Source organism: Podospora pseudoanserina, chromosome 1 (genome assembly GCF_035222485.1).
Source record: "Podospora pseudoanserina strain CBS 124.78 chromosome 1, whole genome shotgun sequence".
Taxonomy (NCBI): Eukaryota; Fungi; Ascomycota; class Sordariomycetes; order Sordariales; family Podosporaceae; genus Podospora; species Podospora pseudoanserina.
The window spans coordinates 5788939-5806326 of record NC_085920.1 but is presented as its reverse complement, the minus strand read 5'-3'; the positions used below and the strand labels follow the sequence as shown (position 1 = coordinate 5806326).

The 17388-nt window shown below is 52.3% G+C and overlaps 5 protein-coding genes across 5 annotated transcripts; 3 read left to right on the top strand and 2 right to left on the bottom strand.

Moving 5' to 3' along the window:
* Positions 1–5021: 5021 nt before the first annotated feature.
* Positions 5022–5512, bottom strand: QC764_506725 (uncharacterized protein; the record flags this gene model as incomplete). Its single annotated transcript, XM_062947926.1, has 2 exons — positions 5022–5226; positions 5307–5512. 2 exons carry the CDS (start codon positions 5510–5512, stop codon positions 5022–5024), a joined length of 411 nt encoding a protein of 136 aa, XP_062805938.1.
* Positions 5513–6152: 640 nt separating this feature from the next.
* On the top strand, positions 6153–7888 carry QC764_506730 (uncharacterized protein; the record flags this gene model as incomplete). The annotated part of the gene is given in 3 exon segments (XM_062947927.1): positions 6153–7684; positions 7774–7804; positions 7817–7888. 3 exon segments carry the CDS (start codon positions 6153–6155, stop codon positions 7886–7888), a joined length of 1635 nt encoding a protein of 544 aa, XP_062805937.1.
* Positions 7889–11786: 3898 nt separating this feature from the next.
* On the top strand, positions 11787–13110 carry QC764_0019440 (uncharacterized protein; the record flags this gene model as incomplete). The annotated part of the gene is made up of 2 exons (XM_062940043.1): positions 11787–12257; positions 12337–13110. The coding sequence occupies 2 exons, from the start codon at positions 11787–11789 to the stop codon at positions 13108–13110; spliced, it is 1245 nt and encodes a 414-aa protein (XP_062805936.1).
* Positions 13111–13333: 223 nt separating this feature from the next.
* QC764_0019430 (uncharacterized protein) lies at positions 13334–15212 on the bottom strand (the record flags this gene model as incomplete). The annotated part of the gene is given in 3 exon segments (XM_062940042.1): positions 13334–15030; positions 15099–15195; positions 15204–15212. Coding segments are annotated over 3 exon segments (1803 nt in total).
* Positions 15213–15647: 435 nt separating this feature from the next.
* QC764_0019420 (uncharacterized protein) lies at positions 15648–16976 on the top strand (the record flags this gene model as incomplete). Its single annotated transcript, XM_062940041.1, has 4 exons — positions 15648–15788; positions 15848–16249; positions 16313–16592; positions 16651–16976. The coding sequence occupies exons 1-4, from the start codon at positions 15744–15746 to the stop codon at positions 16974–16976; spliced, it is 1053 nt and encodes a 350-aa protein (XP_062805934.1). The 5' UTR covers positions 15648–15743.
* Between the last annotated feature and the right edge of the window lie 412 nt (positions 16977–17388).

The following is a 17388-nucleotide window of genomic DNA, read 5'->3' as shown; positions in this document are numbered from 1 at the left end:
CCAATTTGCGGCAACTTATGCTTTCATTTAGGAACCAACAGTTTGACCACTGCGAAGTTTCTTTCATCCAGTCCCATTATATGGACCACCTGCGTCACCTGCTCCCTTTTAGCCCCGCAGCTAATACAGTGTTTCGTTTCGGCTTCTCGACACGTAGATGTCACACCGTATATCTGCGTGCCACTTTCAATGATGATCTCTACTAGGACTGTTTGTCATGTACATTCTTTAGTATTTTGCTTTGTTCGATAAAATTTCATTCTTGTTGTATGTGAAGGTACTCTTTCCCTGACTTGATTACAGCCGCTCCTGAACCTCAAAACGACAAGGCGTGCAATCTTTGCACTTTCCAGATTACCCTACCTGGCTGTCCTGCTAATGGGTGGGTCTCATTCAAAGCCTCTATTTCTTTTCCTGAAACCGAGGGACCCGCCCGTGGTCTACAAGACCATCCACCTAGTCTACCTCCAGACCCCGTGTGGAGACACTGGTCAACTTTTATTTGCACTTTACACTTTGCTGGGGAAGAATCTATACAGATTGACGGTTAGCCAAGCTCCAAAACCTCACCACTGCGCTCTTGCTAATACTACCCGTTTCCCTAAATGAAAGGTGGCAATCGTTGGGTTATTTGGTCCGACCGGGAAGTAAGCGAAGTACGTGCCTTTTCCTTTTTTATTAATCCAGTGGTACCTGTATTCTTGAAAACTTACTAAAGTTGCTTGGTAGGACGAACTCGATCAGCTCTATGAACAGGCCTGCAAAAAGCGTGGGTTCAACGACACACTTATCGGATCCAGAAGGCTAGGTTGGAGACGCACTGTAACTGTGATAGTGCCACCTGATCCACCTGCTGCCGACACGAACGAACCCACCGCCTGGAGAGCAGCACTGTACAAATTCTTACAAAACCTTCTTTTATCCCCGACCAAGATGATCGGCGAGGGGACAGATAAGGAAGAGGAGTCTAGTGCCCTACTTGGGGGCGATTCTGATTTAGTTGAGTGATTGGGACGGATATGAGGACTGGTGTAGCTTAGAGGTTGAACTCCTTAAGGAATTTAAGCTCTGAAGCGCCCTTGGGCAAAGCGTTTAGAATTCTTGATAGTACTGCTAGACATTGGGCTTAGAGTGAGCTAAGACTCAGGGGCTTAGGGGTGGCTCCACCAAAAGTAAACAAACCAACTTCAAATTCGGAACGGAGACCAGATTCTAGAGTGGGATGCGTGCTTCACGAACTGCCTACTTACTTAATGTTACCCGGTGTTGGGAATTACTGACACGCCAAAACTCACACCCACTCAAACGGTCAAACCAACAGTGTCGTCACGTGTCCCTTTTGTCACAGACCTGACATGTCTTTAGGTCACTCGTGATGATGACCGATACTATTACCGTGAGGAGAAGTTTCTCGGAAGAGCTGAATGCTTTTGACGTTTAGACTCTATGTTTCTGGCAGGAGGTGTAAGGTGTGGTACTGTTTTGGATGGCCGGCCTGCTGACACATGAGCCGTGTATTCTCGTTTCATCGATCCCTACCTAGGTAGATATCAAGAAAGAGACTAAGTACCTACGTGACTCGTGAGGTCATTTGTCGGCCGAGTCTGAGCGGGAGGCAAACCGATCAATCCCGCCCCCGTGACCCCAGACCAGCATTCACGCAGATAGAACAGTGCGAAGAGTCAACCTGTTTATTTTTGAAGTTTCGTTGCAACACACTGTTTCCCATAGATGTTCACGTCATCCTAAAATAAATAGAATTCTCCCCTATATGACCCATTGCTGTTACCCTTCCAGGTTTCACCTACCTTTGCGAGACAAATATCTTATTGCAACCCCCAGATTGTCTTAGTACCGTCACAGAACGCTCAGTCACATATCTCCAAAGCGTGTTTCAGGTTTGGGCAACCAAACGTGAAAAGGGTAGGTTAAGCCGTCATTTATTTGAGGCTATTCTGGCCTCAAGCATCTCTGCCTCACCTTCACCCATACCAGATACCGAAGTTGCTGCTGACCACCAACAGTACCAGGTTCCGTTTTCTGCCTCTAAGCAAGATGGCAGCTCCAGAGGAATGGCACGAAGTCTACATCTACACAAAGTTGGACGGGGAGAGATCGCTGAGCGCCTAGAAGATATCTGTGGGAAAGAGTCTTTTTAAATCGAGGTAAATACACTTCACACGTCCAGGGTTGAGCATCTTTGCTGACACATATACTGTCCTGCTCCACCTAGGCCACCGGGCGTAACGAATATCTTATCTACACAAAAATACCACTCACTGAGATAAACCACCCTCCAATATCCTTTCACCTAGGTATCTTACCATAGGTATGGACCCCTGTGTTCATCGTCTAACTTTCAACTTGCCACAGGCCGACCATCTCAAGATGAGGGAGCGCGCCCTAAAATATCTTAAGATGAGGAGGCCTATTCCGATGGGCCGGCCGAACTGGTTGCCCTCTGGAAGAGAAGGCCGGAAATCATTTTGTGGCAGGAGTCAGCCAAACGGAAGACCAAGCCCAGTTAGTTCAGAAGGTTGTTCCTGCGGTCTTGAGAAGGAGGCGGCAATGTGTATCTGGGCAGGCAAGAGATTGAAGTTTTGAACTCTCACGCGGTACTTCAACCGCCATGGTGACTCTGTTGGGTTCGGAATCTTGAGGCCCATAAGTAGGAGATTAGCCAGGTGGGCGGTCTTACGCTTACGGCGGTAGACAGCCGCCTAAGGTAATACAGGGACGACCAGTATCGCCCGTTCAGCGGGATCCCGATCGTTATGTTCTTCGGCGACTTCTTCTAGTTCGACCCGGTCCGATAGACCAGCCTCCTCCTACCCGAGCCCAGGGACGGCGGCGTGCGGAAAACGGAGAGCTTAGCGAAGCACCTGGCAGCGCACAAGCTGTTCCTCCAGTTCACGAACGTCGTCATCCTCCGCGAGCAGGCCCGCGCGGCCGGCTGTCCAAGGCTGCGGGCTTCCTAGGGCGCCTGCGCAACGGCAAGCAGACTGAGCTGGACTTCCAGCGGCTGTGCCGCCGCCTTTATACGCCATCGTCTCAGTCCACTTTCGTAGACGGCCTCAGAGCCATCACGCCGCTGAATCGGGACCGGTGGGACCTGAACATGGCCGCCCTCGTCCAGTGGACTCGTGCGCACGGCAGGCATATCTCCTACATCTTCGTGGCCAAGCACGACACCGAGTCGGGGAGGCGGTTGGGCGTGGAAGAGCTGCGCAACGTGCTCCGGTACGGAGATGACTCGCAGCTGTCGATGCCCGGCCTGTTCTTCTATGCGCAAGGGATGCCGGTGGTGGTGACCCGGAACCAGTTCGCCGGGCTGAAGGTGGTCAACTGGGCGCCTTTCCGAGCCGTTCGACATCCTTCCCGATTTCGCCTCCGGCACCATCGCGCTCGCCAGCGATGTAACTTTGCATCTCGGACGTCCTTGTCAACCTTAAAGGCGTCCACCCGAGCGGCACGGCGACGCGGCCCAGCTTTATGAGCCTTTACGTGCAGCTGTCGAGGGCGGAGAGGTGGGAGGGGCTGCAACTCTTTCGCAGACCCGAGCGGGGCGACTTCTTTGAGCGGAAGAACGTGCTCGACAAAGAGATAAGGGACGCCATCCGCGGGCTGGAAAGTCGGGGCGAGGAGACCAGACAGCGGTTCGAATTGGACCACGGGCACGAGACGTGGTTTCAGAAATAGCAATCTATGCCTGAATCAGCCCCAGCTCCTAAAGCCGCCGACGAAGAGGACGCGACCCTCTAGACTGAGGCGGCAACCTAACGCAACAAACTTCTTTCACGGTTGCTTCCATAGTTATATATATCTTCGCATAACGTTCTCGTCTCTGCGGCCTTCGGGTCAGAGGCGGGTGCACAGTGATGGTGACGGTCGATACTCCGAACCTCGGCAGCCGGCCTGCTTGTCTCCGGCGAGTAACGAGCCAAGAAAAACGAGCCAAGAAACGGGTAAACGGCCTCTCCGACCGAGCTAAGTGTGGAAAGAACAACACAATCACGAGTTTAATAGGACGAACTAAACGACACTGTTTTCGAAAGCGGGAAAGGGGAGGAGAAGAGATGGTCTGAGCTTAGGTAGGGGTATGGTTTTTTCGTCCCAACGAACCTTCCGGAACAAAGTTCCTCCAGGCAAAGTTCCTCTAGGCACATAAATGTTCCTCCAAGCACGTAGTTATGTTCCAGCTTCCTCCGCAAACTGTGGGTTACAGCAGGCAGCAGAGACAGTCCGGATACTGACCAGGCCTTAGACCGGAGAGAAGCCGAGGCCCTAGCGGCTAAGCTCGTCTTGCGATGCTGCCGGCTGTCGTACGTCAGAGTCTCCGACTGGGCCAGGAGGATGCAGGCGAGCACCTACGAGGGCACGCTGCCGCCAGCGTTCGATTTCGGAGTCGTCAAGTCGTAGCGCAAGAGTACGAGCAAAGGAGGAACTATTGAAGTACATAGCGCTTAGGTTCGGGAAGCAGTAGGTATGCAAATGCTTTTATCCCGCTTGCAGCGGTCGGCTTGCTCGCCGCGGCAGTAAAAAAGACTCGGTGTTTGGTCGTCCGATTCGTGACTGCCTCTCAAGCTACTATAAGAGTAGTGTTGGGGTCATTGCGTTTGGGACCGCCAGTGCGGGTCCAGGCACACGCGACGAGTCCGCCGACGGTTCGTCGCCTGAATAAGCCACTGCTGAGGCCCTCCTCGAGGCACTGGTACGCACTTGATCCCTTCTTCTGGTCGAGAACCAGCATGTCCTGCAGCAACTCAACATCGACACCCTCCTCCTGGTCATCCAACTGATTCGTCAGGATGTCCACCCAGGTCTGGGACAGGCACGCCACTGGTCCCGAGACACCTTGGGGAAGCGCACCTGATATATATTGGGTAAACTATAGGAAAAGAAACAGAAAAAAGCAAGAAAGGAGGAAAAGGAAGGGAGGGAGGGGGGGAGAGGAACACAGAATAGTAACGTATATGGGGATTTTCCTTCGCAAGGGTATATTCTCTCCGAATCCCAATGAGCTATGCTGGGTCGGTCTCCCCGCGGCGCCTCTTTTTGCTGGTCGGTGGCGGCGTGAAGACCTTGCCAGTGAAATACTGGCCGTCGCAGGCTCTGATGAGCCGGAACACGCGACCGAATATGCCGCTCCCGATTTTACGTTCTTTGAAATAGATCAGGCGTTCAGAGGTGGTCTGAGCTTCACTCGGCGGTTCGGTCACAGCCGGGCTGACCAGGTCGAGGCCGTAAGGCCCGGAACTTCGTCTTCCTTAGCTTTCTTAATAAGTGCGCGTAGGTTTTCAATATACTGTGCCTCTTTGCCTTGGTGGTTGGAAAACTCGATGCGGATGGCGAGACCGCTCGAGGCAACGGTGATGAGGCGAAAGGAACTCTCCGCGCCGGGATCGAACGCCAGGATCCACATCTCATTTAAACGTATCTTCTTCTCGTTCTGCCCATTGTATCCGACCGCGGTCCCATGCGTTGAGTAGCGGTTGTGCAGCCAGATACGCATATTGTCGTTGACGACGACGCTATACAGGCGGCTGCTGATGCCCGGGGTGCCTCGATGGCCCAGGAGGATATGAGACGCCGTTGTGCTCGTGCCGGCCGTGATGCCCCTATCTATTATTCTCCGATGGACTATAGTAGATTCCGATGAAGTTGCCCGCAAAAAAGGGCCCCTTTAGAAACAGGGGGTAGATTCCGTTGAACACTTCAATAGTAGATTCCATTGAACTTCTCTGCACCAAAGTTTCTAGACAAAGGATCATTTTAATGGCCTCCATAAGCTACATTTAACGGTCGCATTTGCACGACCGTATAAGGGCTATGGAAAGATAAACATAGGGGCGAATTTAGAGGCTTTTAGATGAAGATGGGATTAATAGGGTAGACCCCTGCTCACTCGATTACATACGGCAACCTTTATTATATATTGTTCGGCAAGTGGTGATTTTCCCTTGGCGCGCTTATATCGCTGGGACCGTCGGACAGGTTATAAAGCCCCGGTTATCGGAATGTCACAACGGAAGCCTTTTCGGACTGGTGCGGTTCACGACTAAGCCTACGGGAGCTTATGTCGACCGGGAAGTTGGGTCCGCTTTGCCAAAAGCGGTGATGAGCTACGCACGTATATTGCCTCGTAACATAATATGCAAGCCGCTGGCCGTCAATTTCGGAGTCCTAGGTACACAGTTTGTCGTTTGCTGATTGAGAACATCTCACCCCTGAAAATTATATCAACTCTTGACCTGATCGCTGCGACATCAGGATGTTATTGCACTCGAGAATCGGCTCAGATCGCAGTCCTCGACATTATCCACGGTCCCCAAGCCAATGCTCACCCTAGCCTGACCATGAAAGTCTCAGCGCCGTTACTCACTGCCGCCCTGGCCAGCGTGGCTACGGCCGACAACCCTATTATTCAGACCATATACTCCACCGACCCGGCGCCGCTCGTGCACAATGGACGTGTGTACCTCTACACTGGCCATGATGAGCCCGGGTCGACCACCTTTGTCATGAAGGATTGGCGCGTCTTCTCTTCGGTCGATATGGTCAACTGGCAGGACCACGGCTCGCCTATGAGCCTGGCGACCTTTAGCTGGGCCGATGCTAACGCGTGGGCGGGACAGACGATCCAGCGCAATGGCAAGTTTTACTGGTACGCTTCGATGCGCCGCCGAAATGGTGCCATGGCCGTCGGCGTGGGCGTCAGCGACAGCCCTACAGGGCCCTTCCGTGACGCGCTGGGCAGGCCGCTGGTCGAGAACTGGGGGATCGACCCGACTGTGTGGATTGATGATGACGGCCAGGCCTACATGTACTGGGGAAATCCGGGGCTGTGGTACGTCAAACTGAACCCGGATATGGTGTCATACAGCGGCGACATCAACACGGTGACGTTGACGACGACTGGCTTCGGCACCCGCTCCGGCAACGCCGAGCGGCCGACCACGTATGAGGAAGGGTCCTGGATCTACAAGCGGACGGGCAAATACTACATGGTGTTCGCCGCCAGCTGCTGTTCCGAGCACATTGGCTACTCGACCGGGCCCGGCCCGACCGGCCCCTGGACATACGGCGGTGTCGTGATGCCCACCCAGGGCAGCAGCTTTACCAACCACCCGGGCGTGATCGACTACCAGGGCTCGTCCTACTTCTTTTACCACAACGGCGCGCTGCCCGGCGGCGGCGGCTACACCCGCTCTGTCTGTGTCGAGTCCTTCACGTATGGCGCCAACGGCTCCATTCCCGTCATCAACATGTCCAAGGACGGCGCACCCCAGGTCGGCACCCTTAACCCCTACGTGCGCCAGGAGGCCGAGACCATTGCATGGGAATCGGGCGTGCAGACAGAGCCGTGCAGCGAGGGCGGTATGAATGTGTTGTCCATCAATAACGGAGATTACATCAAGGTCAAGGGCGTCGCGTTCGGTAGCGGCGCCAAGTCCCTCACTGCGCGGGTCTCGTCCGCCACTTCGGGCGGCAAGATCGAGGTGCGCCTAAACAGCACCGGCGGCACGCTTGTCGGGACCTGCAATGTGCCTGGCACTGGCGGTTGGCAGACATGGACCAACGTTAATTGCGCTGTTGGCGGCGCCACAGGCACCAGGGATCTCTTCTTTCGCTTTACTGGGGCCGGGGGCGAGCTGTTCCGGTTTAACTGGTGGCAGTTTAGCCAGTAAGCAAGCTGTCAGACGTGGTAGATCCTCACAGGGATCTAGAAATAGCACGCTTAGACCACGTCTACGGTCTTGCTGGTGCTCCTAGAATAGCAGGTTTAGGATTGTACTGCTATCGATCGTGCTTTCAGGGTTCCTTAACTGCCGTGTCTTCGTCCCTCCGAGGAAGTGTTGCAAAAACAGTGTTCGCGGATGAGCAATAATCTCGACTGTTCTGCCTTATCTCAGTGGTGACATGGCGTGTTCTTCCTATGCCCGGTCCTACGCGTTGAAATTGTTCACCAAAATGATGGTTGTTTTAGTCCCGCTCCGTCTCGGAACCCCCGATTAGCCATCTGCAAAAACGATGTGTGCAAGAGTGGACGGCTTGGTGAGATGTTGGGCCGCGACTGTAGATCTAATATTTTAGGAGGGTTGTAGGGGATAAGGGAAGTTGATCTGGCGGGCTAATAGGCCGGCGTTGCTAGTTTCTATAAAGAGCATGAGGTACGGTTGCAGGACCAAAACCTGAAGGGCAATAGAGAACTTGGGATTTAGCTCGGGCATCCACTAGGCTTTACCGACGGGTCCTGGCTCTGAACTCCCCGGCCTCGCGAAGAGTTGCTGTCTCCGTCCATTTTGTTGGGCTTTACTAACTCGTAGAGTACTACTTGCTTCAAGTTGTCTGAGTCATTTCTGGTATTTCCCACGATGATTTATGGTATATATATACGGAGGAACTGGATAGGTGTAGACAGTTCTGTAGTATGCACCCAGACTGTCATTTCCAGGGAAATCCGATGCAGATTTCGGAAGACATACTGCCAAAGACTGAGGAAGATTTCTCTCCCTATCTTCTACATTCACACCCCTCAGCCTTCCAATGAACTTGAAGCATGTAAGCGCCGACAGAAAACAAAAATCGAAAATAAAACGGGCGGTAAAAAATATAGCTAACGTACATTTTAAGCGAGTGAAACAGATAAGCGAGTGAAACAGATAAGCGAGTGAAACACTTTCTACCAGCCTACCACAACTAACCTCGATTGCTATACAACAATATTGAGAACCAACTATAATAACATCAGAAACAGCTGAGTCTGAGGCATCTGCAGCCTCCTGGCAAGTGCGCGCATTATGGCCAGGCTTGCCACACACACCACAGCACCGAATCTTCGTACGAGACCCCGTTGCACCACCACCACTTTGTCGTATTTCTTGGGCCACCTGCTCACCCACAGCCTTCTGGTCTAGTATATCCTGTGCCTCTTGTACAGTAAGTGACCCTCCAAGCCGCACACGTGTTTTTTTGGCTCTCCGTCTCTTACTAAGCTCCTCATTGGCCTTGCGTAGCGAAGAGACCTCTCCACGGAGAAGAGCCACCTCGTGCATCACAGCCATTGTACCGTTAGCTAACCGGTCCACAGCAGTTAACATAGATGTTGGAGAGCTACCTTGGTAGTTAGATATCCGAGTTTTGATAAGCGCTGACTGTGAGGTAGCCTCCCGAGGGTTGTGTGGTGTTTGGGAGACCCAAAGTAGTGCCGTGGTTGAGCTGGAAGCTGGAGGTGTTGGAGTTCGAATGCGCACATCTAGCTTAGATATCACCCTCTCTGGGTCGTATGGAACAAGGCCGGCTCCAGCAAAACCACCCTGGATATTCTTTTCTGTAATTGAAGCGAAAAATACTTCTCTACACCCACAAAGAAACTCTAACTTGCTGATATGTATGATTTTCATCCGCATTAACAGCTCAATCTGGCGGCTATATGCTTTCTTTAATAGTACAAAACAACTAATATCTAGTAGCTAAAGTAGGTGCGAGGAGTGCGGAGGTATATAAAGTATAATAATATTGTGCTCCTGGCAGTAGGTCTCGAACTCTTCGGAGTGGTGGCTATCGTGGCCGTCAAGGATTAACAGCCGGTATTTGCCCTTGATACGAGATATTGTATAGAAATCGAAATGCCAAATCCAATCCATACCTTTCTTATTAATAGTCTATCCATTATCGGTTATTACGATACGCCAGGTAGCCGGTAACTTATACTCTTAATACCAATTAGTAAGGTGATATTGCCCAGCCAAGATAATGAATAGTAGGATGGCCCAGCTTTAAGCATTCACTCCCTGAATAACTGTAGCCCACTCACGATTACTAGGCTAGACTTGTTTGGCCCTGCCACGGCCATCAGAGGTAGTAACTACCATGGTGGGGATAATAACGCCTATCATAAAGCCAGTCTCGTCGAAATTGTACGAATCTTCGTCAAGGATGCCGTACTTGGCCTTGACGTTCCGTATAAGGGCAAACCACTTGCCAATAACCGTTGGATCCTCGCATTGGGCCCTCTGGTAGTCGTATTTACGCGTAAAACGCGTATAAAGGTCTGGCTGGCGCTTAATAAAGTTGTCAGCCCAGCGTTTGCTGACAGGGGGCGCGTCGCGTTCACGTAACAATCGATTGGCCATATCTTCCACATAACAAAGCCGAGGGTAAAATGCGCGCGCATAAAGCTTAATTATATATTGAACAATCACTTGCTCTTCCAAATCTGTAAGCTTGCGTGAGTTGGCCGGTATATCGCGTCGTGAAGGCCGACCGGCGCGTCGGTAGCGAAGTGTTGCTTCTGGAACGTTGTATAGTTTGGATGTGGCAAGGACATTGGGATTTTTGCTGTTATTGATTGCTTCAAGAGCTAGCAAAATACGGGCTTTGTTTGAAGGGCTAGCCATAGCTTGTTGTGGTAGAATTGAGTGTTAAAGGTGAAGGAGTTGTGTTGCGTGGAAAATTCGCCGCTCGCTTATCACGCACGTTATGGGATTATGCGTGGCGAATTATGGCCCACTATAGAAAGAGTTGACGAAGTCTCCCAAAGTAGTATGGTTACCGAGATCGACGTTAAGGATTCAACAAGGTATCTAGCGTGCGTTGGTGATGGCTATATATACTCCGTACTGCTCGGCTGTGATAGTCGATGTGCGGGGCGAACCTTGAACCGCCAGACCCGGTGCACATGCAAGCTGCGTGAAGTAATACAATTGGTAAAGTATACGCACAAAGTCGTCTTGGTCTCTCGGATCTTAACCGAGTGGAGATAACGCTCAGATGCTTCCTGATAGGGCCCCATTCTGAATGGATCAACATCCTGCACGATGCGGTTGGTACGAGAAACCATGAAATATTGCTGTACCTGGGCTTGGCGTGACATGAGAGGTGCTGTCTGCCGTGATCCTTCTGTTCTTCAACGCAGCCCTATGTTTTACACCACTTGTAGCATCTATCACGGACAAGATCAAGGTAGCCTGCGGCATGGTCGAGGAGTGGGGTTGAACTTGAATAACAAGGGCACAGGCTAAGCTTTCTTCGGGAGGCGTTTTGCGAGCTTCCTTTCCGCCCGCTAGGATTGGAGTTGAGGTAGTAGCGTGGGAGGCAAGGTAAGGATCTGAGTGTTGGTTGCGAGATAGCATCACATACGACATCTCAGCACTAGCTTATGCATGAACGAAACGGATCCGTTTCCTGACGCTTTGTGCTTATACATGACAGCACCTTCCTAGCCTGCACTCTCACCGCCGGAAAAGCGTCGCATTTGGTTGGCCGCCATATGTGTTGGGCGATGAGGGGCGATATCGCAAGTAATATAGAAGGAATATGGTCGAAACAGACAGTGCGCGCCACGCCTCGAGAACCCTAACCCTGATTGGGATGCCACAATACGGTGATGGCCCCACATCATCTGGGCAATGGATGCAGGAACCGAGGGTCCTCAGATTCGAGGCATTGACGGGTAGTTATGTTGCTGGGAGACTCGATGGCTATTGTCAGTTCTTTGAGAAGCAAAGTGAAAATGGAACATGAGGGGTTGTTGTGTGCCTCACTTCGCACTGTCTGCTTTGTAATCCTAACCAGCAGGAGTCCCCCCGTTTCATGTGTAACATCAACCTGGGTGGAAGCACGCCTCACGGGTGCGTGCCGGCGGGAAGCACGCCTCACGGGTGCATGCCGGCGGGAGAAGGCTCGCGTTGCCGGTTTCGAGCAGATACTTAATAAAGGCGGCACACTGCCACGTCCCCTTCTTGCGCCCAACCTGCGCAGTACAACACAAATACCGACACACAATGTCCCCAAACCGCAACGCTCGCACTTCTCGCAAAGGAGAGATCCCGCGCAATTTCATCCGCAATTGGCACAGCTCAGGATCTCGTGGTGCAACTCCGTTGGTTCGCCGACCGATCACTGCCTGCCAGGGCTGCCGTGCAGCCAAGGTCAAGTGCGACGGGCGGCAAGAATGCAACCGTTGCACCAACCGCGGCATCGTCTGTAGATATGTAAATACCGAGCCCGCCGAACCCTTTCAACGAAGCGGCCGTCAACCCTCAACGGATGCTGTGGCACCACAAACCGACCCCAAGACAGTGTCACCCAAGACGACATCACTTAACTTTGAAGCCATGGACGCAACAGACCACTCCCCCTTAGACACAATGACCTACCCGCCTATGCTCGACATCATGACCGGCTGGACATCCGACACAATTCCACCATCATTCGATGACTTTGACTGGCAAGCAATAGATCCTAGTCTAAATGTAGGTTTTGAACCGGAAGTGGAAAGGCCACCAAGGCCTGCCCGGAAATAGGTAGCAGATGCTAACGCTGGCGACCCAGACCACTTCATCTGAGCTGGACACCATCTTTCACTCCCCGCTCGTTTCCCCGCCGTTAGATCTGGATTTGTCATATGCCACACCTTCGTTTGAAGTAGGCAGCAACAGTGCGAGTACGACCACGACGGCAGTCTCTTCCTCTATGAGCACTACTACTGCTACGAATATCACCAAGGCCACAAGTGTCACAAGCACCGCCAGCGCCTCGTCATTTAGTCCAAGTCAGCTTTTCACGTCGCCCAACTGCGCGTGCCGGGAAGGATTGGCAGCTCTCGTTCCCAGGCTCAAAAGCGCCATTCGGGAGAAGCAGCTCGACGAAGTCATCAAAGTCACCGGGGATGTAATGAGGGGTTGCCAGGAGATTGTCGACTGCGCCGCCTGTCAGCTCACCTGCACAGACCTGATCTGCATGATGTCGGTATTCCAGCAGACAGATTCATGTTTTGACCACATCTCCAGAGCCGAATTAGACGGCTCCATCAAGTTGAATTTTGGCGGGCAGGAGATTCTTATCAACGACCCGAATCTGAGAGCCATGCTCGTCATGGACCTCGTACAACACGCCACAATGGTATTGGACGCCATCAGCACCAAGGGCCAGACGATGCTACGAGCGCTGGGAACGCCATCGCTTCTCGCAAGGGCTAACATCGGTTATCTGGAGACAGTGATTGGTGATTTCAGGAAACTTCTTCGTACGGTTGCTGACCAAGCAAATTCCCCTGGATTCTCGCCGAGGAGTCCGTCGCGGACGCTGGAATCGGTCAGTCGCTAGGAGCGGGGTATTAAGGGTCTAGATTGTATATCAAATAGGAACCTGGACGTCGAATCTATACAAGCTACAATTCAAATTGATACCAACTACCGCACAAGCAAACCTTTTACCTCCCGCACAATATTACCAGGTATCTCACACTGTACTCTCGACCAAACACAAGCCGTCAGACTCATTCTGCAAACCTACAAACGTCCCCACTCCTCCGCCGACTATTGTGTGTTTACGCTGCGCCGATTCCAGCTGTGGTGAATAGCTTCTGCCTCTTCATGAACAAGCTCAACACGGTAACCAACGACCCAGCTGCAATAACAAGGACATACGTCTTGCCAATGGCGCTTACAATGGCACCGAGGACTTGCTTTTGGACCTCTGGGCTCAGGTTCTTGACAAACGTAGCAGTTGTGCCTTCGATAGCAGCTTGAATCTCGGACCGCGACACGTCCGGGAGGATTGCCGCGATTCCATTTTCACTCTCGTTCAGGAAGACGGAATTCGCAATGGCAAGCGCCATGGTAATGCCGAGGAACTGCGCAAGAGTGATGAAACCTACAGCAGGAGGGATATTCTCTGGCTCGACCACCGCTTGCGCCACGGAAAAGGACGCCTGTAGGAACATACCGACACCAAGAGCGATCAAGACGGTGTAGCCGTAAATGGCACTCTCACTCGTGTCCTGAGTGACGGTGTACATGAGAGCGCTTCCAACTACGGCGAACAGGCCACCGAAGGTGTACCAAGGCATGTAGTACCCAAACTTGGCCATCAGAGCGCCGTTGGCGATAATGGTCACCACCATGACCACGATCAGAGGGAGGAGCCGGACTCCTGCTTGGAGCGGACCGTCGTTGCGCGTGAACTGGAAGAAAAGAGGGACGAAGTAGATCGGAACGAAAGCCGAAGCGCCAGATGCCGCGGTGACGCTGAAGAGAATAAGGACGGTTCTCGAACGGAAGAATTGGACTGGAATGATACGGCGACTGAGCGTGGTGAAGATGGTCCAAACTTGCTGGATACCCAGCAGGATGAATAGGACACCGGACGTAACGAAGAGACCGATGATCTGGCCGGAATTCCAGGGATAGGTGACGCCACCCCAGTTGATGGCCAAGACGAAGCTCGTCAAGCCGCCCATCAACATGACGGTTCCGACGTAGTCCATCTCGGCGATGCGCTGCTTATAGGGGACACCAGGGCGAGGATCAATGCTGGGCAGCAGCAAGAAGTAGGCGGGTGCGCAAACGGCACCGATGAAAAGGTTGATGTAGAACGCCCACCGCCAGCCAACCGCAGACTCGCTGAAGCCACCTCCGATGACAGGACCAAGAATAATTCCCAGGCCCCAAGTCAGTCCCGTGCTCGAGACATACAATGGGCGCTCAGCCATGGTGGTGGTGACGGCAATCAGACTCATGACACCGACGTATAATCCCGAACCACTAACACCGCAGATGGCACGTCCAGCAATGAGAACATCGATATTGGGCGCAGCACCACAGATAGCGGACCCAACTTCGAACAGGGCAACATTGAAGATGTAGAACCACTTTGAGCTGAACTGGCTGTAGATTCTGCCCCATACCATGTTTGTCGCCGTAGCTCCGAGGAGGAAGGCAACGCTGAGCCATGGGAGCTTCTCGATCGAGTCAAATTCGGTGACGATGACGGGTTGGACGGCAGCGACGATGGTGTTGTCTAGGGCGTAGAGGAAGATGGAGGACAGGACAGCCGACATGGCCAACACCCATTTCCAGCCTGTGACGCGAGGAGGAGGACCTTCTGCCGCAGTCACTTCTGTTCCTTCTTGTTTCTCGTTGTCGTGAAGCTGGGGGTCGGCACTAGTGCTTCTTGATTGCTCGGTGTAATTGCCCTTGGACGAGACGTCGCGTTCGTCTTTCAACGAGGCGGCCATGACGAGTACTAGAGGAGATGGTCTTTGACGCGTCAGTCAGAAAGAGTCAAAAGCGGTTAGAATCGTTGTCACTCACCTTCTTCAAAATCTCGAGGCTTAATGACCACAGTCTCGGTGGATGGAGCTATGTCGTTGTTGTGACTCCGTATCTCAAGTTGACTTGCGATGTTATCCTGCCAACTTTGAGCATTAAATTTTGGACGAAGGAGCTGGCTGTAGTATAGGTTAAAAGACACAGATCTGCCCGAAAGGATGCCCGAGAGTGCTTTGTAATCCAATCTCTGAAACCGTAGCAAACAAACTACAAAAATTTGACGCCGGAAAAAGAGATGCTCAAAAGTATCGTGTGCCTGAAGGGCTTCATCTCCACCCTCCAGCCAATGGAACAACACCACGGGAGTTGCATGCTTGGTCGATCTTGCCCCACAATTACCCGCGAAGGGTCCATTCTTGCTGACCAAGCCGCAAAACGGTTTCCCTTTTGGGCAATGGAAAGCCCGCTGGAAAGGAAACCATGCCGCTTTGGGAATGAATTTTCCGGCTGATGTAAGATGGTACGTACCGCTTGGTTGACGGCGTTGATGGTGATGATGATTTGTAATATGGCAAAAACACCATGAAGGGTGGGTGATTAGGGGGGTTTTCCCATGACAGCTTAATTTCTGTGCTTTGCTAGCATGTCAAAGACCATTGGTCTCCCTACGGCAACTTGCATAACAACATGGAATATTCCGGCTACTCGCAGGTTAACCCGCAATGGACCAAGGTATGGGAGATCCGGCTTTGCTGTTCCGTTGTAATTGCTTCTAACGCTATGCATCTCAGTTTGTGGCGTCCCACTCCGAGCTTGGCGATCTGGATCGAGTCGGCATAGTGGAGCGCCGTCGTATCTTTGGCGAGGTCGAGGCAAAGATTCCGCCACGAAAGATACCAGAGGATGTTGCCAACAGTTCCATAACTGTCGACACGTTCAGCATTACTGCCAGAGATGGGTATGAGATACCGGTTCGGAGTTATGTCCCAGGATCTGGCAGCGCCGAGAACCGGCCCGTCCTCATCTACCTGCATGCCGGAGGTTTCTTATTTGGCGACTTGGAGTCTGGTGATCTGAACTGCCGAACCTTGGCTGCAAGACTGAACATTAGCGTCTTGAATGTTGGGTATCGACTTGCTCCTAAGTGGCCATTTCCTCATGGGCTGAATGACAGCTATGATGCCACCGCGTGGGTGAGCCAAACCCTCTTACTCGACGGAAAGCAACTGGAGATTGAAGTCTCTGACTCTCAGTAGGCTGCCGCCAACGCTAAGACCCGCCTCAATGCCTCCCCAGCAGCAGGTTTTCTTGTCGGCGGGATCTCCTCGGGTGCCAACTTCGCCGGGGTCATCGCCTACCAGGCACGCGATGCCGGTCTTTCACCTCCCATAACAGGACTTTGGATTTCCATCCCCGTCTGCATCTTGCCACAGGCTTACCATCTCCTCCCTCCCGAACAGAGAGAGCAGTTACTGAGTCTTGAGCAAAATGCTGAGAATCCGCTGTTGACGAAGAAGTCGCTTGCTGACATTCAGGGTGTGTCTACCTTTTTCCTACAAGCCCGCTGTTGATGATTGGCTGACAACCAGGAAAGCCATCTACGGTTCACCCCCCGAGGATCCACGCATCTCGTTCCTGTTGAATAAAGACCACAACAACCTCCCAAAGAGAGCCTACTTCCAGATCTGCGGCCGGGATCCGCTGCGTGATGAGGCGTTTTTGTGGCAGAAGTTGCTGGAGAAGCATTCAGGGACAAGAAGCAGGGTCCATCTCTACACCGGGATGCCGCATGGGTTCTGGAGGTTTTTGGAGATGAAATCGAGCCAGGAGTGGTTGGATGATTTACTGGATGGGATCAGGTATCTGTGTAGGCCTGATGACGAGGTTAAGGAAACAGATACGATCATAAAAGGGGTGTAATGTAGCATGTAGGCCGTTATAGTATTAAACAAAGTATCATGTTACGTGGGAAGTAAGATGATGGACAGATGAAATGAGGTATAGGTATTAATCTGCTGGGTATTGGTGTAACGGAGTGATGGGATAGTGAGATGATGGGATAATGACGGGAGATACCTTAATCAACATGTGGAGAGCGAGCGGCGAGGAATAGCAATAAACCTTGTGTGGGAGGGCGACGTGTTGAAAGCCTGAAGGGAAAGAGCTACGTGAAGCTGTGGGTCAATACCTTCTACAAGGAGAAATTTCGGAAGGATCAATAAGGAAGGAGGTAAGTGGGAAGAAGCGGAGCGGGGAGGATGACTTGGGAAGAACCCATCGAGAAAGGCGGGGAACGTTGCACTTCTGAGAGAATTCTTTGGGTAGATCTGCC